The 23,431-nt window shown below is 38.2% G+C and overlaps 2 protein-coding genes across 3 annotated transcripts; one reads left to right on the top strand and one right to left on the bottom strand.

The window, feature by feature from the left end:
• The first annotated feature begins 4,317 nt into the window (after positions 1-4,317).
• On the top strand, positions 4,318-13,779 carry LOC143884260 (benzoyl-CoA reductase subunit C, putative (DUF630 and DUF632)). 2 transcript variants are annotated; one of them, XM_077387726.1, is made up of 6 exons: positions 4,318-5,518; positions 8,425-8,612; positions 9,940-10,163; positions 10,824-11,151; positions 12,379-12,831; positions 13,379-13,779. In XM_077387726.1, exons 1-5 carry the CDS (start codon positions 4,720-4,722, stop codon positions 12,826-12,828), a joined length of 1,989 nt encoding a protein of 662 aa, XP_077243841.1. In that variant the 5' UTR covers positions 4,318-4,719; the 3' UTR covers positions 12,829-12,831; positions 13,379-13,779. The 2 variants fall into 2 exon arrangements, with proteins under 2 accessions (XP_077243841.1, XP_077243840.1); XM_077387725.1 differs by having other exon boundaries at positions 12,379-12,857.
• Positions 13,780-15,855: 2,076 nt separating this feature from the next.
• On the bottom strand, positions 15,856-22,645 carry LOC143884259 (S-adenosyl-L-methionine-dependent methyltransferases superfamily protein). Its single transcript, XM_077387724.1, has 8 exons — positions 22,296-22,645; positions 22,091-22,158; positions 21,402-21,549; positions 21,105-21,185; positions 20,585-20,671; positions 18,894-18,979; positions 16,952-17,072; positions 15,856-16,276 (listed from the first exon to the last, which is right to left on the bottom strand). Exons 1-8 carry the CDS (start codon positions 22,533-22,535, stop codon positions 16,199-16,201), a joined length of 909 nt encoding a protein of 302 aa, XP_077243839.1. The 5' UTR covers positions 22,536-22,645; the 3' UTR covers positions 15,856-16,198.
• Positions 22,646-23,431: the final 786 nt, after the last annotated feature.

Below are 23,431 nucleotides of genomic sequence, written 5' to 3'. Positions count from 1 at the left end.
TAGGGGTGGACATGGTTCAGGTCCAACCCGAGGAACCGAACCGGTCACTTTGGTTTGGTTTGGTTCGGTTCGGTTTCAATTTTAAATGGTTCGGTTCCGGTTCAGATTTCTGGAAACCGATTATATATGGTTTGGGTTCCTGGAACTGAGAACCGAACCGAGAACCAAGCGTGATACGCCCCCTAACGGATAAAATCACCCCCTCCCCATAATGGCTCCGTGAGAATGGTCTACTTATGCGTGAGGATAAATTCACCCCCATGTAACGTATTTCTTTGCCTTTTTAGAAATTAGAAAGTAGAAACCCTAGTTTTTCACTTTTCCCCTTTATCGTTTTTCTTTGCCCACCACCAACATCGCCGTCTCCACTCTCCATCGGCTCTCGGCTCTCCAACCTCTCTCTCTCTCTCTCTCTCTCTCTCTCTCTCCAACCTCTGGTTTTTTTTTCTTATCTTTTCTGCTTCGATAAAACTAGTTGTAGAGGCTCCTATGCCAATTTGATGTGGACGCAATGATGAATATTTAATAGAAAACCAATATAACTGTTTGTAGTTCATGGAGCAGAAAACCACATGAAAATTTTCTCTATTGAGAAGATTAGGAAAAATATATGATAAATGGTTCGGTTCAGGTTCCAATTTTCGGAACCGATTATATATGGTTCGGTTATGGGTATACCCCAGAACTGAACCGAACCATGTCCACCCCTATCTTTCACAATTGGCACCCGCAAACATTTCTTCTACCATCCTTTTTTAATGTACTTTGAATATGTGGAGCCGATAAGGGGCTCAATTTTGCAGCTTAGCATTTGTCACATGATATGCATAGTTAAACCTAATAAGGGGTTACTCTTCTCTTCAGCCTTCTCCCCCAAAAACAAAAAGGAGAAGGATATGCCAAAATGCCAAAAGGGGCATAAAATTCATTTCATCTTTATTTTTAGGGAGATGATTTTTTCGCCCCTGTAGGATTATGCTCCCCTTTAACGTGAATTGTGGGCACTTTAACCTTTTTACGTGTTACGTCAACTCACATTAAAAGAGGGGCGCATAATCCTACAGGGGGGATCATGCCCTATTTTTATATCTTTTATAGATGGGTAAGCTGGGGTTAGGCAAGACCCCTACCAGAAGGATAAACATAAAGCTTAAGAGCAAACCCTCCATCATGCTGGGGGGCTGACAACAACAAGGAAATGAACATACAAACAAAATAAGAAATAAAACCAAGAGGAGTGCCGTTATCAAAATATGGGGATTGGGTAATTGTTTCGCTAAAATAGAACTACCTCTTGTTTACAAGTTATAAGATCACCGTATTTTACAGTAATGAAAGTAGCTTTAGGCTGTTTGTTTTGGATTTTGAGAACCGACATGTGACTACAAAACTGATTATTGGACTCAAATGACTCAAAATCGGTTCTCAAAATCCTAAACAAAAACTAATAAAACATGGAAGTTATTATGGTGACTGTCTGAAAAAATGCGAAGTCATAAAAGCATTTGCTTGCCTTATCAGTTACGCTTCCTGACCCCAACGCACATTAGTTAAAGTAAATAACACAATGATATTTTCATCCCACCTACAGTACGCATTCCCCCCCCCCCCCCCCCCCCCTCTTTGTGATTTGATGTCAAAAAGCATTAAAGTTGCTCGGGGTGCAACTCGGGTCGGGTCGGGTTGAGGCCAACCCTAACCCAATCGCCCCAAATCGGGTCGGGTTGAGTAGGATTGGGTTCTGGTTGAGTCAGGTTGGGTTCGGGTTCATCTAGGGCCAAAGAGAAAAATACAAGAAAGAAACACATAATCCTAAAAAAACATGATAAAATTAGAAGACGGAGGTCGGGTTCGGGTTGCCAAGACCTCAACCCTAACCCTACGCGAATTTAAATCGGGTTGGCTTTTCCCAACCCTAATCCAACCCAACCTGAGAAAAATGCCAACGCAACTCAACCCGAAGTCAGGCTGAACCCGTCGGGGTTGAGCCCGACCCAAGTTGCACCGGTCGGTCTGTTTGGTTGCCAGTAAAATTTAAAACCTAAGAAGTTTTTAGTAAAATTTTCGTCCCATACTCCCATCCCATGTTTGGTTGCCTTTTAGCACTAGGATTTTTTTAATCCCACTCTTGGAATGATTGCTTATGAGTATGACATGGACTCCTTGTCCCCTCTCTTTTTTTTCCTAGGGAATAATGTCCTCTCTCTTTCTCTCTCTCCTCCCTTCCCATATTTGGTAATGACACCTCTAAATTTTGTTAGATTTTGATTTTCAAAATCTTATTTTTTGGTCAAAAGATAGTGTTCGGAAAATGTTTTCTAAGTGTGTTTTGGAAAAGGAAAAACTTTTCTTTTAAAAAGTTGCTTTTTGCAAAAGAGAGAGAAGAGTGCAAAAGTAGTGTGAAAAAGATAGTCCCATACTGACTCATAAGAAAGAAAAATTTGGGCTTATAAAGCCTTACTATTTTCTCTTCTTTATTATGGTGCTCAATGGGTCTTAGCCTTGAGTTGAACTGCGGGACGGTGCAATGCACCGTTCGCACACACGCACGTGGCGTGGTCTATAGGGCGCTTTATTGGCGCTTTTTCAGAATTCAAACCCGCTGAAAGGATGTCCATAAAGGGTGTTTTCCAACGGGAAAAGCCACCAGAAGCTCTATAAAAACAGTAGAAAATACTCATTCTATACATAATTCGGATTTCTACTTTGGCATATCAAAATCACTATTTCCAGCACAATTCTCTCTCTCCAAACCCCTACAAAGTTTCTGTTTTTACTGTTTTAGAAGTTCTCTTCAAGTATTCTGTTTTCTGTAGAAACAGAACACTTAGGTCTCAATTACTTGAAAAATTCAAAGGTGATTCAGGCTTGATTCCGTTCAGTGCAGAACGTCGTCAAACAATCGATTTAGAACCAGGCTTCATTGTATCTTGGAGATGAGTTCGTGGTCCCCTCTGCACACTACTGGTGGGAGCGAATATCATCTTAAGGAGAGCGTTTACGCGCCTCGAAGCATCTTCCTATCTTCTTCTCCTACATTACACGGAAGATTTCCAACAAATTTTGGCAGGAATTTTAAGAATTATAGGAAAAGAAAACATAGCAAATCCCGTTGATTTCACTGTTGGGATTAAAAAGCTCCTAGGATAAAAATTTTACTGGCAACCAAACGGAGGATACTGCAGAGGGCATGAAAACATCCTCTCCCATTAAGTAATTGGGTGGCCGGGAGAAGAAGAGGGGTGCGAATTTATCATTCTCGTGTTGTGAATCGATCTCCAGACCCGAAACCACGAACTCATTCCTTTTCTCTCTGCCTTGGAGGATCTAGAATGGTGGTAGAAGAGCTCTGTGGGGATTGTTGAAAATGATCGAACTGGGGTTTCCACATTTTTCTCATTTAATGCTCTGTGAATGGGAGAGAATAAATGAAAAGCATGTTGAGGAAATATACTCGATCTAGAATACTTTGCTATTGCCTACCTTCCAAGTAGTGGGAACAAAAATGAGAATCCGAGGAGAAAGACAATTACACGTTGGAACTGCTTTTTGACCTCTTTTTTTTTACTCGAGCTGGTAACCTGAAATTACGATTTCTTGTCGGTTATCTTTAGCTTTCATGAAATGGCTGATTTGGAATTTTTTTTTCCTGGAAATAAAACCAGAATCATTCGAGGAGTTTTGAAGGTTGATGAAACACACTCGAACTAGGGTTTTGCTCTCTGAAACAACTAACGTTTGAAGATCGGAGAAAAATATTTCCTCCGGCATTATTTTTCCCGCCGCTTCCCTTTTTCAACGTTTTTTTTTTTTTTTTACGCATCTAGAAGCGTTTCTTAAGTCAAGATTGAGAGGATTCCACGCATTTCGATAGTTAAAATGGAGCTGGTTACCATGCGCACTCCCGCTAATGTGCGCATCCCTTGCTAAAGTCTACACTTGTCTTCTTTTTGAGTCGGTTCTCAATTCTCAGTCCTCCCCTCCCAGTGTCGAAGTCACAATGGAGCTGGTTACCATGCGCATCTCTTGCTAATGTGCGCATCCCTTGCCAAAGTGCACACGTGCCTTCTTTTTCGGTCGCTCCTCACTCCGCCCAGTGGTGTCGAAATCACAACGGAGCTGGTTACCATGCGCATCCCATGCTAATGTGCGCATCTCTTGCTACAGTGCACACGCGCCTTCTTTTTCGGTGTCAACTCACTCCTCCCATTGTTGAAGGAATCCTGCAATTACATTTCTTCCCATTAAAGATGGAATAGGACGCAGAAACGGTGATTTTCAAGTAGTCCGATCATCTATTTGCTCTGCTTACTAAGATGCGCACATGGTCCAGAATTTGGCACATTGCTCCCCTTTCCGGCAGCGTGTCATGATTGTGAAGCTGTTTATTTTCTTGCAAAGGGCAGAAACAGAAAAGCACTCGATTATTGATATCGCTTTTTCTCTCTGAAGATTCTTTTTTCCCTGCTCTGTTTCTAACACTGGTTTTGGCTCAGTTGCAGTAAAAGTGATGTTGAAGGGAATTTCCTCACTGCTTTGTTTATAAGCTAGATTCCCAATTATAAATTCCTCTTGGTTTCTTCTTTTAATCTTCCACTTTTAGCTGAAAAAAGTAAGAAAAATTGGCTGCATTTGGGATTTTCGTTACTTAATTGATTTACAATCTGCAGCAAAAAGTGGGTTCTGTCTTGTTTCCCTTTCATTTGGATCTTTGAAAAAATGGGTTGTGTTTCTTCGAAGATAGATAAAGAGGGGATCGTTCAGAGGTGCAAGGAGAGAAAGAAACTGATGAAACAGTTAGTGGGTTTTAGAGGTGAATTTGCTTTAGCCCAGATTGCTTATTTACGAGCCTTGAAGAACACTGGAATAACCCTTAGGCAATTCACTGAGATAGAAACCCTAGACCTTGATAACAACACTCCCTTACGCCGGGCATTACCTCCTTCTCCACCACCTCCATTGCCTCCTTCACCTCCACCTCCACCGCCTTTTAGCCCTGATAAAAGAAGGGTAACAAGGGTTTGTGATGATCAGAAAGTTGAACATTTACAAGAAGAATTTATTGAAATTGATGAGGAAAACAGTTCCACCCCACCGCCGCCACCAATTTCAATCTCGAAATGGGATTTTTGGGACCCTTTTGGGCCTACTCCACAAGCGTTAAATCAAAAGAAAAATGGGGCTGTTCAACAGGATGAGGAAGAAGACTGGGCTGACACTAATACGGAGTTCGAGGAAGAACATGAAGATGAAATTCAAGTTGATGTTGTTTTGACGCCACTTATAGAGAAATCTCCTGCAAGAGAATTGATGGATGATAATTCGTCTATGGTGAGCTGGTATACTAAAGACACTGACATGGCTATGGTGGTTTGGAGGAGCAAGAAGAGCTTGGCGGGTATCGTTAAGGAGCTTGATGATTATTTTCTGAAAGCTTCAGCAGGGGTAAAGGAGATAGCTGTTCTTCTGGATGTCAATGGAGGCAACCACCTTCGCCACAATTTAGAAGACTCTAAGAGTAATGACATCTTCAGACCTTTTAGAATTTCAGCCTCTTAGAATAGTAGCTTTTCAATGTTGTTTTTGGTTTACTTAGTAGATAATCTTCATTGGAAGAAATAAGTTGTAAAAAGCATGAGAGTACAACCCTTGAAACCTTTTTATATACATTCTTCATTTAGCTCTTTCTCCCACAGTATTACTTATTGCTATCTTTATGTTATTTTTCTGTAGCTTCTCTCTCCCTTTGTCTGTGCATATGTCTTTTCTTTGTTTCCTTTATTTAGCTAGCCATGGAAGTCATTTTGAGGGGCCTCAGTTCTTTTATGGTTGAAGTACATACTATAGAGAACTCTCCTTAATTAGATGTGTATTTAGGATCTTATTCTCCTAAGTTTTCTCGTGGAACTCAATGGTTTTTATTAGAACTTACCATTTTTTGCGGCCTTGAAAGGTCTCAAATCTTCTTGGATTAGCAGGTGTTGCCAGGTCCAATGAACTTGACAACTTGCTTAAGGTTGATGATGGCTGTGTATTCTATCTGAATGAGTGTGATTATGGAGAGATGAATGATGATCCCATCTCTTTCAATCAAACCATAATGAACACTAGTCTACCCAATGGCTTAAAGCTATGAAGGAAGAGTTGCTTTCAATGGAAATGAACCACGTTTAGGAGCTCAATGAGTTTCCAAAGGGAATCAAGCTAGTTGGTTACAAATAAGTTTCAAAGCCAAACATGACTCCAAGGGTAAAGTCTAGTTGTAATGGCTTCACTTAGAAAGAGGGAGCATACTATAAAGAAACTTTCTCTCTGGTTTCAAAGGAAGATTTTCCAAGGATAGTCAGCACATTAGTAACTCATGTTGACCTAAAGCCGCATCGATGTTAAAACTACTTTTCTGAATGATGACTTGCATGAGGTTGTATTTATGGCAGAGCCCGAAGGTTTTTCAGGTTGAAGATAAGGAACATATATATTTTATAGACTTAAAAGTTCTATATACTGGCTAAAGGAGGCTTCTCGACAATGATACCTAAGGTTTCATCAAGTGTTCTGTGTTTTGGGTTAAAGAAAATTATTGTAGAATAATGAAACATCTTAAGGTCAAAGGGAGCAAAGTTCATCTTCCTTGTGTTATGTGTTGATGATGTGCTATTTATTAGTAGTAATTTGTCCATGTGGTGTCGAAGCCAAGCAAAGATAGACTTTTGGCTTGAGTACTTATTCGGCCCAACAGTTATGAATTCCTCCGTTGCTATCTTTTTGGTTATGTTTGGTTTTATTTCTATCTAGGAAATTTGGCATGAAGGGTCTTGATGAAACATCCCATGTGATATGACTTGGGGTTCACTTAGATAGGACTCGAGGAGTGCTGAATTATCTCAGAAAGCCTATGTTGGTAAGGCCCTTAAGAGGTTCAACATGGATAAATGCTTTACTAGTAATGGCCCTATGTTTGAGGGTGATATATTCAGTCAGTTTTAAGATATAGAATGGGAGCAGATGAGAAGCCCTTATGGTTCCACAATTCGGAGTATCATGTATGCTTAAGTCTGCATCTACCTAGACGTAACCTATGTGGTTGGCATGCTTGTAAAATACCAATGTCATTCTAATATGTATCATTAACAAGTTGTCTACAATGTTATGCATTGTCTACAAGGAATCAAGAATTTATGCTCACATGAAGATCAAATAACCTTAAAAGTAATTGATTATTCTTATTCTGACTATTCTGGTTATTAGGACACCTAGAAGATCCACATCAAGATATATTTTTATTTGCAGGAAGTCTTGTTGTGGAAGATTGTCAAACGTACACTGAAAGGTTACTTCCAATATGAAAATGAAGTTTATTGCTTGTTTCGAGGCATTATGTCTGGCCTTATAGTTGCAAAATTTTATCTCAAGGCACTAGGTTGTTGACATTGTTAACAAGTCGCTGAGAATTTATAATGATAATTTCGTTGCAGTTTTCTTTTCCAAGAACAAATTTTGGTAAATGGGTCAATGTATATTGACACTAATTATTGTGAGGAAGAAGATTCATAATCACATAATGTCTATAGAACACATAAGTACCACACTATGTCTGCAGACTGTAGGATCGTTAGCGCAACCAAGTTTCCCAAAACCAATTGGTGATGGGAGATGAGCAACTAATTCTCTTAAAGTCTAGGCTAACCACAACACAACACCTTGTACTGCTATCAACGACAGTGCAGAGTCCCCTTACTAAGGGAGGGATGGACATAAGGTGCTGCACACCTCATGAATGCGCCTTAGGCAGGGCTGTCAAGCCCCTTTTGGCGCCCGTAAGCCAGCCCCCTAAGGAGGACGGTTGGCCCCCATAAGCCAACACTCACCCTCATTCTCACTTTCTAAAGCAAGGCGAGAGTCAGAATTTCTTTGTACACACACAAATACACACACGCAACAATAGTGAACATATGGTTGCCATTTAAAAAAGTATATAGGCCAATTTTCTATGGTTATGGTGAGCTACTAACCCTCACTGTCAAAAGTTAAGAACCTTATCATCACCTTTTGACCGAAAATCCTCATTAACTATCATCAAGAAACCTTTATCGATTCCCACTACACCTCTTTAATTATGCGGTATCCCTTACCCTAACTCTCGCACTCACCCTCTAAAGCAATACGAGACTCTCTCCCCCCCCCCCCACCCACCACCACCACCACACACACACACGCACACGTGTGTGTGTGACTTCAGTATGGAGACATCAGAGTTCTTTTTTAGTGCACTAATGTTGGAACCTTGCTGGTCTGGTATTATGGAAGAAGCTTCCTATTCATTTTCATTTTTGATTTCCAAGCTCCATGTTTCTTCATCTATTATCATCTTATTCACTTCATTAAGTTTGCTTGAGTTTCTAAGACCTACGCTTCCATGTACAGGGAATAGCAGCAAATCTGCAAAGGTCTTCAGTATACTGTCTTGGAGTTGGTCTTCCAAATCACTTCAGCTTAACCAGGATGCTGTTGAATTTCATGGTGCCGGTTACGAAGCTTGCAAATCCGGTAGCCATAGCACAACATTGGACAAACTTTATGCTGAGGAACAGAGGCTCTATGATGAAGTTAAGGTAACTACCCTATTGTCATAAAACAAGGTTAATCAGTGAATTAGATGTTTTTTTAGTATATGACCAATAATCAAATATTTTAATATGCTGGAATCTTCTATGGTATAATTGTGAAATGATGTGGTTGGTTTAGACGTAGGGCTGTCAATGGACCTGGACAGTTCGATGGATCCAAAGGATCCAAATCTAAATGGGTGGGACATAAACATCTATGATACCCAGATACAAATACAGGTACGCACATGGGAATGGAGATACGACTCATCATTTTAAAAAATGCAGGACACGTATCCATATCCTATTCCATGAGATAAGACACACGACATCTATAAATAAAATATCATAGAACTTGACTAGAATTAACTCAGAGGGGGTAGAGTTGATAATAGTTTTAAAATACCATTGGTATCGATGTGAAAATTTGCAGAAAAATTTATTGGGTCTTTATTGCTGGGGGTCCCAGCAATTTTGAAGAATCTGGGCTGTGGTTTTATCGTACAATAAAAAAGTGTATGTAGTTCGGTACTTGAGTGCAGACTCTAATTTTATAAAAGAAAAATTGGTGGGTTCTTCGGCATAGTTGAACTTGAAATTGAAAAGACCTATTTCCTATTCAACTTCTTGTTTTTTAACATCGATAGTGATGTATCCTTGAGCTCCTGTGTCACAACCATGGTTTTAAATTTCGACCGAAATCCGAAATTTTGGATTTCGGTGGGGACCGAAACCGAAATTTTCCGAAATTTCATTTTTCGCCATTTTCGGTAATTTCGGTCTGAAATTTCGATTAAATGCCATTATTTATTAAAAAAAAAAGGTGTTACAAAATTTCGGAATTTCGGTCTGAAATTTGGTCCTGAATTTCGAACAAAATTACCAAATTTCGGTGGGGTCCGAAATGGTTACCGAAACCGAAATTTTAAACCATGGTCACAACATCCTGATTTTAGGATCAACTCCAGACCTTTATAAGACTACAAACCTGTGACCATATTATTTCTGTTTCGATCTAGTTACAGTCGAACTTGAAATGGAAAAGAATTATTTCCTATTAACATTGATAATGCCAGACCTTTAGGCTACAACCCTGTGACCATATTATTTCTGTTTTAATCTTGTTACATAAGTGTGGTTGACATTACCATCCATTGTTGCTTAGCTCAACCACTGTTTGTGTGATGTCAATGAAGTAACAGATTCATTAGCTGGAGGTGTAAAAATGATGGTTATATATAGATATAGGGCAATCTCTATCTTGTTTAAATTGTATTTGTCTGCTTTTATCATTAAAGTTGTATCAATCCACATGCTTTATATGCTACTGCAGGAAGAAGAGACTGCTCAGTTGCAGTATAAAAAGAAAACTGTATTATTGCAGAAACAAGAAGCTGGGGATCATGATTTGATGAGGATTGAGAGAACCCGATCAAGTATTGAGATTCTGCAGGCTGAGCTCAGGTGTTTGGATGAGTCTATAAATAGATCTTGCACTTCTATATTGAAGCTTAGGGATGAAGAGTTGCATCTTCAACTGGTTGAACTATTTTCCGGGTAAATGGAGGCAGAATTATTACTTCTTTGTACTCTAATGACCTTGTGGGTTACCTTCTATATTTTGTGTTTGCTTTCATTTTCCTCACGTTTTTCAATGAATTATTTTACATATGTTGGCAGTTGGCACCCTTTTTAAATTTCTTGTTTCCAAATAATTTCGTATCAATCATTTTGCTAGTTTAGGTCATTTTGTCGATTACTTCCTAATAGTTCCTATAAATTTATGGTTCCATGTTTCAAAACTCAATTAGCTATTAATTTGTCTTAGAGTGTTTTCTGTTCTTGTTCTATTTGCTGCCGAGTTTTAATTTTCTATTTCAATGGGTGTTGAGAAGACCAAAACCTACATTACGGTTATATATGACTCTTCTTCTGTGGGTGCAAATGCCACTTCAGAGCTTCATGATTCCTAGACCCAATTTGATGATAAAATAGCTTATTTTCTATTCCTTGTTGTCAGTGGCTCTTGCTTCTGGCAACTATCCTAGTGGTGATGAGCCCAGAAGCGAAAAAACCCTTTACTATGACATACTATAATATCATCATCATCCTAAGGAATTCATCTCTCATATTTATTTACTTATTTATTAATTTTTTATCTTTTGTTTTTATTTTCATCTCTCATATTTATTCCTTCTGTCTTTTACCTTTTTTCAGGCTGGCGCAGATGTGGAGAACAATGTATGAGTGCCATCAGGTTCAGAACCACATTGCCCAGCAGATGAACCATCTCAACAACCACCCAAGCACTGAACCCACGACGGACTACCATCTCCAGGCCACAGCCCAGCTCGAAACTGAGGTCACTGCCTGGTACAAATCCTTCTGCAACCTCCTCAAATCTCAATGTGACTATGTACACACTCTCAGTCAGTGGGTCGTACTCACTGAATGCCTTCTAGATAACCACCCAACGAATTCTTCACCCGGAATCCATGCCCTCTGTGAAGAATGGCTACTTGCCCTCAACCGGTTACCTGAAACGGTACTACCTGCCTTGATATTGTGCTAAGTTTTGTGTATACTGTTCTATTATCTTGAGAAATCATGTTCATAACAAATCTACCAAACTTACCTGAATTTCATAGTGTACACATGCGCGTGTGTACGCATTCGCATGTGTACGCATGTGCACATGTGCATTTGTGTGCCTGTGTGTGCGTATGCACGGGTGTATGTGTAGAACTTTATGATGCTGGCTCCATGACTTTGATGAGGATCATAGCATCAGTTTGGCAGGTTTTATAAGCTGGCAGTTTTTGCCATTTAAAAAATGAAAAAGAAAAAGCTGGCGGCTTTTGTAGCATTCGCTACACTTCAAGGGGGAAAAATAATTTATTTTGTACTCTTTCTTGCCCTTTCCTGTGTTGTGTTTTGTAATGAAGTGGTTGTTCCTAACAGAACTTAACCTAGGACTTGGTTTACATCACTTACATTTAATACTTGAATTGATTAGCATCCTAAGTTATTACATGTCATGACACAAGGCTTGTTACTGTCTCCGATGGAAAGTTTCTAGAGCTGTCAAGATGTTGATATATGGATCTATGATCAAATTGCTTGGATGTTTTTAGGATGTTGACATTTTGTCAAGAGTGAATGAAAAACAAATTAATCTCACAGTACAGAGGCACATAAATCATAGTTGGACAAAACAAGTTCCTGCAAGTATTTTTTTTGTGTGTGTGTGTGTGTGTGTGTGTGTGTGTGTGTGCGTGAAGAGAAAGGGGGGGAGGCGTGGGTGGGTTTGGGGGGAGTGAAAAGAATGAAACAGTTTCAAGCAAATATAGAAATAATGAGTAGTTATGGAAACGAAAAACATATCAGCAACACATCATAAATACATGCATGCCAATAGGTAAACTCAACTCAACTCAACAAAGCCTTTGTCCCAAACTAGTTGGGGTCGGCTAAAAAACAATATAATTAATAAAAGCAAGAAGAAATAATCCAAAGAGCACATGAAAAAAGGAGGTCCGAAATCAACTAGTGTGTGTGTATGTCATTCATGCCTAAAACGTGCATTTTCCAGCCATACATGTACCTCTGAAGGGAAAAATGACAAAACATTGCAAGAGCATGTAAATGAAGTAGAAAATGTTGATTCACTTGTTCCACATTTTCATTTGTAAAGACTGCATATCTATAGTTGTTATCCCCTCCGTTCACTTTTATTAAAATGTTCATGTTTGGTTATTTCTAATCCTAACAGGTTGCATCCGAGGCCATTAAGAGCTTCCTGTCAGCCATCCACTCCTTAGTCTTGCAGCATGCAGAAGAACGCAAACTGCGGAAGAAGGCCGACCGGCTTGAAAATAGGTTGGAGAAGAATCTAAATATGCTAAGCAAGATGGAAAACAAGTTCAGTGAGAGTTTAGTCAACAATGGTGCCTCCACCCTCAGTCCAAATAATCCGTTATCAGTCAAACGTGCGAAGATGGATGCCTTCAGAAAGAGGGTGGAGAATGAGAAGTCCAAGTATCTGAGATCAGTTCAAGTCAGCCACGCTATGACACTGAACAATCTGCGTACGAGCCTCCCCAACATATTCCAGGCATTGACGGGATTCTCAAGCGCATGCATGCAGGCATTTGAGGCCATCCACATGCATGCCAAGGCTATGAATCACGATGATACCATCCAGTCCTCCCCCATAAATTGAGCGGTTAGATTTTGCGACTCTCTTTAAAGGTACCATGTTATGTTCTATGTTCAGTTCAATTGTTTCAAGGAGAGCTGCTATTCGATTCGTGTGCTTTTTGCCTAAAGAAATATTTACATGCAAATGTACAGATGGGGGCCATCTGTTTGATGATCTAAACCATTCATTCACTGGGCTCCATCTGTCCAAAAACTCTCCCCGATTAGACATTTTTAACCCTCTGATTTGTGGCCTCTTAATGGATGATTGAAAAATAAAAAGCCAATGTCACACATTGAGCAAGAAAATCTACCAGCCTGAGGTTGTAGGGTCGATTTTGGGAATTTGGGTTGGGTGTTTACCATAAATTTGGGTAGGCTCAAGCCGATCCGACCCAAATTGCACCCCTAGTTGTAGGATCATCCAATGGCGTAGAGTTTTTGAGATGATTGTTTCAATCATTGAATAGACGTCTCTCCATTAAAAAAAAATAATAAAAAATCATTGAATAGAAGTCCCCCTTCAAAGGGATGCTGCAGTTATATTTTATTTCTGGTTTCGTTGTTTGCAGGTACATGCAAACATTCCAGGAACAGCTAATACAAGGATTAAAAAAAGCGGTTGAATTCTATACGAGCAGCGTGGACAATCCCAGGAACACCTTATCCGAGGATTTCTATCCCTGTGGAGAACAGTCCCAGTGGCTTGAATCCATATCTGTTGTGCATCACGACAGGGGTCCTGGTTTTGAACAAATTTGTGTAGCATTGGCTGAATTTCTAAAGTATATACCCCACCTTTGAAAAGAAAAGGGCTATTGATTGCCTTGTCTCTACTTTCTTTCTAACGACTCAAAAGCCCAAGTATCCAATGTTGGAAGCCTCTTTTCTTGTGTCCAATGTTCATTTTCCTTTGTAATCTCGACTGTTCATTTGGTCAAGCACATCGTGGACGGTCGACTAGGCGGAGGCACATATAGCATGAGGGGGCCATGCCCCCCCCCCCCCCCCCCCCCCACAATGATTTGCAAAATCTCTAATATGGTTTTTGGCTGTACATGCATTCTTAGCAAGTTTAGTGGCCATGGCCCCCCAATGACCAATGCGGGCAAGTGCAAATTAGTCCCCCCCCCCCCCCCGGCAACTGAAAATTCCTGACTCCGCGCAGCGTGTCTAGATTAAGATATTGGTGCGAATTTTGAGCTGTTGCCCATGATGGGAATGTGGGCTTTAGTGGATGGAGGACATCTCAGAGCCTAGACGACCGGGCTGTTGCCCTTGATGTCTACCCTTTTTGGTTTATTTTGTGCTTGAAGGTGAAGAAGAGAAACAAAAGGGGGTGGAAATATCATTTCCCTAACATAAGATAGTAATATAAGTTATTTGATCCCTATATTTGCTTGCTTCCTTTTAAAAGATCTAAAGAGAAGACAGGGGTGGGTTGTCCCCCACAACTCAGACAAATTATTAAAAGTAAGGAAGGGAGAAAGATGAACAGAGAATGTTTAACCTTTGCAAAGCAGGGACTGTAGAAAAGAGACTCGGCTCAATCTACTTTGTACTTTATTATTATCATTTTGGGAGGACAAATGCAGGCCACGATCTACTCTGTTGGGCAGGGATTTGTACCATTTGGGCTTCCTCATAATAATACCAGACCAGCGGTCCCAATTAAACATGTATCTGCCCAGTGGGACCCAATGTTCACTTTTAGAAAAATGGCCAGTACAACCCTTGCAATGTAAATATAAGTGCACAGGGAAAAAGCCACTTTTGTCCTCCTTCCTACAAGACATTTATTGGGCCCCACTTTCACCTTGTTTACCTGTTGATTCGAACAGCAACCATAGCAGACCAAATCAAGCTAAGATCACCTTGATCGGATGATCCTAGGCCTTCGATCGATCTAGCCTAATTTAGGGTTCCCCCGAGAAAAACTTAGTCGTTGATTTTTGTAGTCAGAAGGGATTTCCGTCCAGCCGTCCAGGATAAGACCAAAGTTCATGTAGGTCCCTCACATTATGTTCCTCCTTGTAAAATCTTTTATATGGCGGACGATTGTATAGCTTACAAGTGCAGAAAAAGTATGGTGATGCCCTTATAATTGGATGATCTAATTCATTCATTGGTTGGGCCCCAGTATAAACAGGCCATGCCCAAAAAATCTCATCCACTGGTTTGGATCACCCAACAATGTGGGCTCCACCGTACTTTTTGATTGCAGATAGCTATAGGGCTGTCCACCCTACAGCATGCCATTCATCTCTTTCTCCCCAACTTAAATATGATGTGCTCTTGATCCACTTCGAGGGAAGGATCAGTCCTCTGTGCACAAAGACACAATTTCTAGGGATAATTTCTTCAATTTTTCAAGAAAGGTTGCATACAAGTTAGTTATTTATAGAAAATCCCTAATCTAGATAGCCCTTATCTCTAAAAGTCCTACCTAGACTATATTCTAAACAGATTGTATTTTAGTCACGTAACAATCTTCAACAGCAGAAGAACCAAACTATCTTCAGTTGATTTTCATTACCTTTTTAAGTGACTTTTATGAATCACTGGATTGACTCCAAATCACCTCGCAGTTTAAGTAGAGCCTATTTTTGTTGATCCTTTATTTTATTTTATGATAATATAGAGGCTATTGATATCCACACGACCATGTTTTGATAGGGCGCGCAGTCCCCTTGCAAAAACCAGCTGCAAGGGTGCCCCCATTGGATCCAAGTCATCAAAGTGCAATTATAATGACACTGAAAAATAATGGTGGAGTTAAATTCACCAACAAATAAAATCTTGATAAGACATGGATGTGAAGTAAGAAAGCATGCGTCTGTACAGATATCCTTATGTCTTGGTACCTTGGTACTTCGACTCTATCTCTTCTATTTAGAAGTTCTTCAACAGTTCCTACGACTTACTGTAAGTTGTATGGGGTAAATTTAAAAATAAAATAAAATAATAATTCTAGATAGGGAGCAAAACGCGTGTTTTTGCGGATATTAACATTCTCCGGAGAGCCTTGAAAAATTACTACACAGCAAAATTAATATCAATCCAACAGTAATTTTCTATTTTTCTGGTACAATTTAGATCCTTTGACATTAGAGTTTTTCATCTTTACAGCCATTTGCTTATGGTATTAATCTTCCAAGTGTCAGTTTTCAAAGCTTCTCATCCTTGACTCGTCATTTTCCATAATATTAGAACTAATTTTGAACAATTTTTGGATAACTAAAGCAAAGTTGTTAGCACTTAGCAGTGATATTTTAAAGCATTTGGATTTCATTATTTTCAAGGCATTTCTTGAAAATAAATACCATTTGCATGCAAACTATGGAACCCTTCTTTCTATATATTTGAGACCAGGAATTTCAAGTAATACAGGATTAGGCAGAGGTCACCTTTCTAGAAAACACAACATACATAGGGTCTGAGCGCCCAGGATTAGGAGAAATATCCATGGCCTGCAAGTGAAAATGCAAATCCATTTACCAATAAAACTTCATTAGATGATTTATCCTAGATTTGAAAGCAAAATTATCTAATTTAAATAGGAAGCATACAAATCTTGCATCAGAATAATATCTACTATATCATCAATATTATTTAAGTAGGACGGGGCTTAAAAGAGATGAAATAGATCTCATTCAGATACCCTGAAAACAATACTATCTATCTTCTCTTTGTTTGGTAAATAATCGATACTGAACACACGACCTTAACAGTTCCAACAAAAAGCACTATCCAAATGAGATATTGTCTTCAACTCTCTTAATTTCTATAATGAACAATTCAGAGGTGGATTAAGTGAAAATCCATGCATGTATGCATGTAACCTTCATGAGTGAAGTTTAATGAATAAAGAAATCTTTCAAATCCATTTGGGAAAAGGGTACTTGAAATAGTCATTTTGTTTTCTAAATCCTTGCATGTCATGCATGTAACCACCATGAGTGAAACTTCATGACTAGAAGGCATCTTTTACATCCATTTGGTAAAAGGGTAGTTGAAATAGTCACTTTGTTTTCTTTCTACTCTATAATATAAGAATATAATAATTGTTCTTATGTTCTTGCATTTACATGTTTTTAAGCTTAAAATACCATTTCAATCAAATATACATGTTCTTGTTGACGTACCTGAGGGGGTTCAAAGCCTCCAGCATAATGGAAATAGGACCCAACAATCCAAGCATGATCAGCATCACCAGTTGATGTCCATATGGAGATAGCCTTTGTCCAGAAGCAACGATTGGAGAAACTGCAACGACATCATGGAAAAGGAAATTAAGAATTATTTAATCAATAACAGCAGTTTTTAATGTCTCACTTTAAAGTTTGGTCAAATCTATGTTCACAATTATTCTGTAAATGATTACAGGGTTCTCCAATTATTCCTTTTTTTTAATGGGGTTCTCCAATTATTTCTTAAGCACACAATTCAAGCTTTAGATAATTTCTATTGAAAAAGGATAACATTTTTAAGATGTAACCATTTAAAAAAAAAAAACAATTTTAAGACGTCTTATCCATATTCCACCACACCTCTATGAACCAGTTTCTCCAAATTTCAAGTGACGAAAAACTTCCAAAATACTATGTTAATCACATTCTTGAGATGAAAATGTGTTTGTGTTTTATTTGATGCTTTAATGATCAGTGTAGCATGTTATGGGCGGGTCCATTTTCATTAATACAATTCCTTCTTTTTTTCAACCTCCATACATATAGGGAGATGATAAATCCTTTCTCAGCAACATGATGTCAGCATGATTTGAATCATCCATTTGATGGGGCCTACAATGAAGATAATTATTGAACAGCTATCTAGATACTATAAGCAAAGATAGAACAGTTAGGACCATTGATAACAAGCGATTTTCTAATAATGGCATCTTTAGATGGGCTTCCATCTTTGTATCATTTGCCCGAATTGAAGGAGATGATCTCATGGAAGATCATCTCTCTTGGTTAAAATAGTAGTATTTTTTGCTTGAAAATATCTTTCTAATAGTCTCTCTCTCCATCGGGGGATGATAAATCCACCCTCATTTTTTCACTTCTCCTGCCCATTGACATGATTTGGATATAAATCAAGATATATCAAGAATGAAGAAAAATAAATAAGAACACAAGAGAAGAAGAGAAGTACAGAGGGAGAGCTAGAAGAGAGGAAAGAGGTAGAGGAGAGAGGTGATCGTTGGGTTGACAGAACCAAACTCAGGAACCCTCATTATCTGTGCAGTTTGAGAACCCCCAAAGAGGCCCCACACATAAGTCACACTTATGCAACTTAAGTTACAGGAAAAAAATTTACAAAGAAACCCCTTTACAATTTAAACCCGTGACAATAGAAGACCTCCCAGCAACTTTACAAATGATAGGCCTCATCTCATATATTCTTGATTCTCCTACATTCCCCCTCAAGCTGGAGCATAGATAATTACACATGCATAGCTTGCCAATAATATTATGAAGACGAGCCTGAACTATAGCCTTAGTAAATATAGCATCCAACTGAGAAGCAGACTGAACAAATGGATTTGAGATAACCTGAGAAGACACTTTCTCACGAACAAAGAGACGTGCCATCACATATGTTTGATAATTCAGTAAATAACACATTTCACATGTAATTCATAATGCATACACCACATTTAACATGCATTCTATATAAATATAATTATGTAATACATGCTGATATAGAATACGATATATTCACCACATTTAAGATGCATTCTATATAAATATAATTACGTAATACATTCTGATATAGAATACGATATATTATAATACACTTACGGTTTTTGGTTTCGGTATGTAATTTAGTTCCGGTATGAGTTTCGGTGTATAGAAATTAAAAAAATTGGTCGTTTCGTATAGATTTCGGTAAAAATTTAACACCATCTCTGGTCCTCTTGTAATTTGTATTTTGCACTTTTTTCTTTCACCTGAATAAAAGCTTGTTGTATCTCTTCAAAAGACAGAAAAATTTACATTTAGATCTCCAAACAAAATGCACTTACAACATCAAAATGCAACAGCAGGGATCAAATTATAGGAAACCATAAACAACTATCACCTCATTATAGCTACACCTCCTGGTTTAAGAATCCGTTGCATCTCCTTAAAAACATCCATTGGCTTGGTCAAATAATCAACACTAACCTGCAAGGTGTAACACATTCAAACAGGAGAGTATTCAAAATATAATTGTTTTGTAATGTATGATGGGCTGCATGCTAAGAATATAAAACAAGTAGATGTGATACTTTTTCTCAAGTCTAAGAGAATGAGATACTCAACAGTTTAACAGCATATTGTAACAAAGTTGACTTGTTGGTAACCAGTAAGCAACCAAAAAATATTATAGTACTTTTTGTTGATCAGAAAACTAATAGGAAAGAGGATTAAACAGCAGAGACGAATATCAATACCAAATTCACATAACAAGCTTCACATGGAGTCAATACTTGAGCACGCACTACCATGAATATCTCCACCATGTTTTGATCATGTTAAACCACAGATAAGTTTTGGTTTAGAGAGGATTTCAGAGCATTTCTAGACTTTTTTTTTTTATCTCTTTCGAAGGACAATTCCTTTGGGCCTTTTAAAGAAAACATAATCTTCCCACTATATATATGTTCATTAACTTCATTATTAAAGTTGAATACATAAAATATCTTTTCTTAGAATGGTAGGGAGGTTATTCATTTGTCAAAAGTGAGAGTGACTGCCGTCATCATCCCTTATTAATTAAACCTGTTGATAAGTATAAAGCCTAAGGTCATAAAGTTACTAAACATCCAAGAAGTATAGGTTAACTTCTGTGTTAAAAGGAGTAGCCTCAATTTTATTTTGATTCATGAAACAGGAGTCTAGACAAATTCATCGTTTATACAACATAGGATCATGACATATACTGAATGGGAATTTCAAAACAAAGATAGAATTTCCGAAAGGTATCAACAATAAAAACGAAGTTAGAAGGAAAGATCACATGAAATACTGAGCACACTTCACATAAATAGAGATAAATGAAATATTGAAATGTACCCGTACCCTGTGATACAATAGCAATGAATGAAACATAAAATATCCAAAGAATGAATGCTTTGACATTTCCCTTAAAAAATATCCCAGCAATGACACCTTACTTGATGATGAGGTAAACTTCTCTTCCAATACGGACTTTGTCAAAATAATGTTAATTTGTTTAGAGTCGTGGATAGTAGAACTCCATTTGCTTCTAACTGTAATTTTTCTTTTATGAAATGATGAGCTATGACCCAGTGGTGAACACCATGCACAATATTAGCTGTCATGCAAACTCTTTACTTTCCAGAATTTCTGGTTGTTTTCTCCTCTCAGCTCATTACTCAATTACCAAATGATGCAATAAATGACTGAGATTTTACGAAACAAGAACAACATTTTTACATGGCTACTGATATTTGCATTGCCATGTTTTAATAATTGCGCAAACTGGCATGTTTTACTTGTCTGACGTTACCTAATTTGAATACATGAAGTCCCAATGCTATCCAACATGAAGATATTTGAGGCTCCATTATTAGTTAATCAGGAAAGACATTTTTTTTTTCAGTTGTTGTATCCATAAATGTTGCTGTTATACTGATGCTATGTGCCTCCAAGATCACAGGCATAGGAAGCCCCGACAATACAAATGAATTCTGTAAAGGAAGGGACTAGGAAGACGGCCTATAGAAGAGAAAAATATTAAGCAGATATACAAATAAAAGGACATACCACATTTGTTATAACATCGAAAGAATTATCCTCGAATGGAAGTTTGGGGTTTACATTTAAATCTTGTACAATATATTCTGTTAAAACCTGAAAAAAGACATTGAGAATTATTAAAAGCGTTATGAAGCATTGGTTGATACAATTATTAAAAATAGCATACATGTGTGTGTGTTTTATCACAACAATACAATGAGGTACAAAAAACGTATAGTACTCCAAACTAGGCTATAATTATCACCGTTTACAGCTTTCTGCTTGTGTTACGTTATCTTTCCAAAATGCATTTAAATACATTACATGTAATTCATAGCAAAAGCGAAAGCCAGGTGCAAGATATAACAAAGAGATCCTAACCCTATGACCACAGAACTTTTCACTAAAAATAACCCATACAGACTTGTGAGGTTTTGAATTTCGGACTTTGCAAAGATGGATTTCTTTTTCAAATGTATCTATGCTTTGGTCTAGAAAACATAGTGGAAAATAACTTCAACCATATCTGGCAACTTTGTAAAGATACCGGATTCCGCTTGAGTTCTTCTTCATTCATACCCATGCCTACTATCCTATCTTGCTTGTATCCCGCTGGAAAATGGCTCACCTAGATAGATAAAAGCAATCATCTGAGTTAAGATAAATTCATATACAAAACACATACATATGTATGTATATATGTGAGTATAGAAGTTTGGAGTTTTTCCTTATTAAGATAACAATTTTATTCAATAATAATGGATTACAAATACCAATAAAAAAAAAGGATTATTTTAGGGGGTAAAGATTGACTGCCCCTCATAGAAGATTGGAAATTGCTTACCCAGCTGCTACACAAATCTAGTAGGCATATTCCTGGAGTGTTGCTTGGCGGGAAAACTTTTGAGTAATAGCTGGTAAGTGCACGAATAGCGGGGTCATCGATATGTGTAACAAAGCGAGGAGCCGAATAGAACATTGAATCGGATGATCTACCAAAGAAACCAAGCAATGTGTTTTAGAAATACAAAATTTAACCCCAAAGCTTAACTTAATTCCACAAGACCAGCTATCCAAGTACCAACTACTATTCCCTCAACAAATTGGGCTTGTATCAAAAGAAGCAAAAGCCTTTGCGATGAATTATCTTCTCTTCAGTTGCCTAAAACTTAAGCATAATGGGCTAGTAATAAAATAATTAATAAAATAAAGCAGCTTCTGAACACCATAAAAACAGGAAAAAACACATGCAATGAAGGGTAAAAAACAGCTATGCCAAGAAATCCTACAGGCCGTTAGGATACAAAGATTTTATAATCCAAGATTGTAAAATCCTGGATTTCACAAGCTAAAACCTAGAATTTATAAACTAAAACCTAGATTTTATAAGCAAAACCCTAGATTGTGCATTTTCAGGATTGTAAAATCCAGGTTTTAGCTAGGTAAATTTCAGGATTTTACAATCCTGGATTATAAAATCCATGTATTCAAGTGTTTAATCAAAACCCTAGTAAGAAAGCTAATAGAAAGTACTCGTCAAAGCGCCGAAAATCCTCCTCCTTGAAGGGGAACTTTTCAGGCCATTCCACGCTCTTCAGCACCTTTTAAGACATAACCCAGAACAGAACATTAGTCATCTCAATTGGTTCTATTATAAGAAAAGCTAAAACAAAATACAAAATGAAGATAAAAACAAAGAAAAAAAAAGAGAAAGGAAATTTCAAATGAGGAGGTTTACCTGCTCAACGGTTGAGATTCCTTGTTGTTTGGCAGATGCCATGAAAGAAGAGCTTCCTCCTGTTATCATTTTCACAAATCGCTCCAAAAACGAAGCTCCTAACCCTAGAATTAGGCGACGAGGCGTTCTTCGAGTGGGTTTTGTTGGGATTGAAAGAGTGGGAACACCGTAATATGTAGGGCTGCGAGCTACCGTGATAGGGAGAGTCTGCAGCATTGTTAATCCAGCATGACGAGACATTACACCATTGGATGTGTGTATGTACTGATTGTTGCTTTAGAAGCCTCTGGCTCGCTGCCTCTTCCATTTATTCTTGCCCTCACAAATAATGAAGGAATGGATGGTTATCTTCCACGTTCTTCGTCTCTGATGTCTTATGTTTGCCGGGAAATGATATTTACACCCCCCTTTTCCCGCATTTCTGCCTCCTTTGTCTCTTTTTTCCCCTGAAAATCAAACGAAATACATTCATTTTTTAGGAAGGAAAATGATTTTTTCATCCCCACTATAGGATTATGCACCCCACTCCCTTTTAACAGAATCTTGGGAAGACTTTAACGTTTTTTGACGCCAAATCAGGTTACAGGGGGCGCATAATCCTAAGGTGGGGGGGGGGGGTGAAAGAATCATCTCCCTTTTAGGAAACGTAAAGCAAAGAGGGGGTGCAAATTGAGGAAAAGGGGTGGAGAAATATCATTTTCCAGGAGCCGCACAATGACGGTTTATTTGGTAATGGCACTCGCCTTCCTTGTTTAGGAGAACCCTATAGCGTCCACCTGTACCATTTTATTCATATGAATAATATCCGCACGCCCTTCTATTTGGTAATGGCACTACACATTTTATGATATTTATTGGGAAGCGATATATTCCTCACCTTTTTTACTTGGGACAGCCCCATCTAGTGGAAAAGAGTAGTCATAAATACACTAGATGGGGCTGCCATTAAAAAAAGATAGATATAGCCTTGCAACAATACTGTAGAGGTACCTCACCCTTGATATTTGATCGAACAGCAGTACCTCCACCGTACAAGGGTCTTATTGTCGTAAGGCCTTGCACCATATACCACAAGGTTGTGCGGGTATTATTTTCTTTTATTTATTTACACGCCCGTCCATGCTTTCATAAATCAT

Source organism: Tasmannia lanceolata, unplaced genomic scaffold (genome assembly GCF_043159265.1).
Source record: "Tasmannia lanceolata isolate RefF3 unplaced genomic scaffold, GAP_Taslan_0.1 ptg000008l, whole genome shotgun sequence".
Taxonomy (NCBI): domain Eukaryota; kingdom Viridiplantae; phylum Streptophyta; class Magnoliopsida; order Canellales; family Winteraceae; genus Tasmannia; species Tasmannia lanceolata.
Note: the sequence above shows the minus strand (reverse complement) of the source record. Positions and strands in the feature narration are given on the sequence as shown.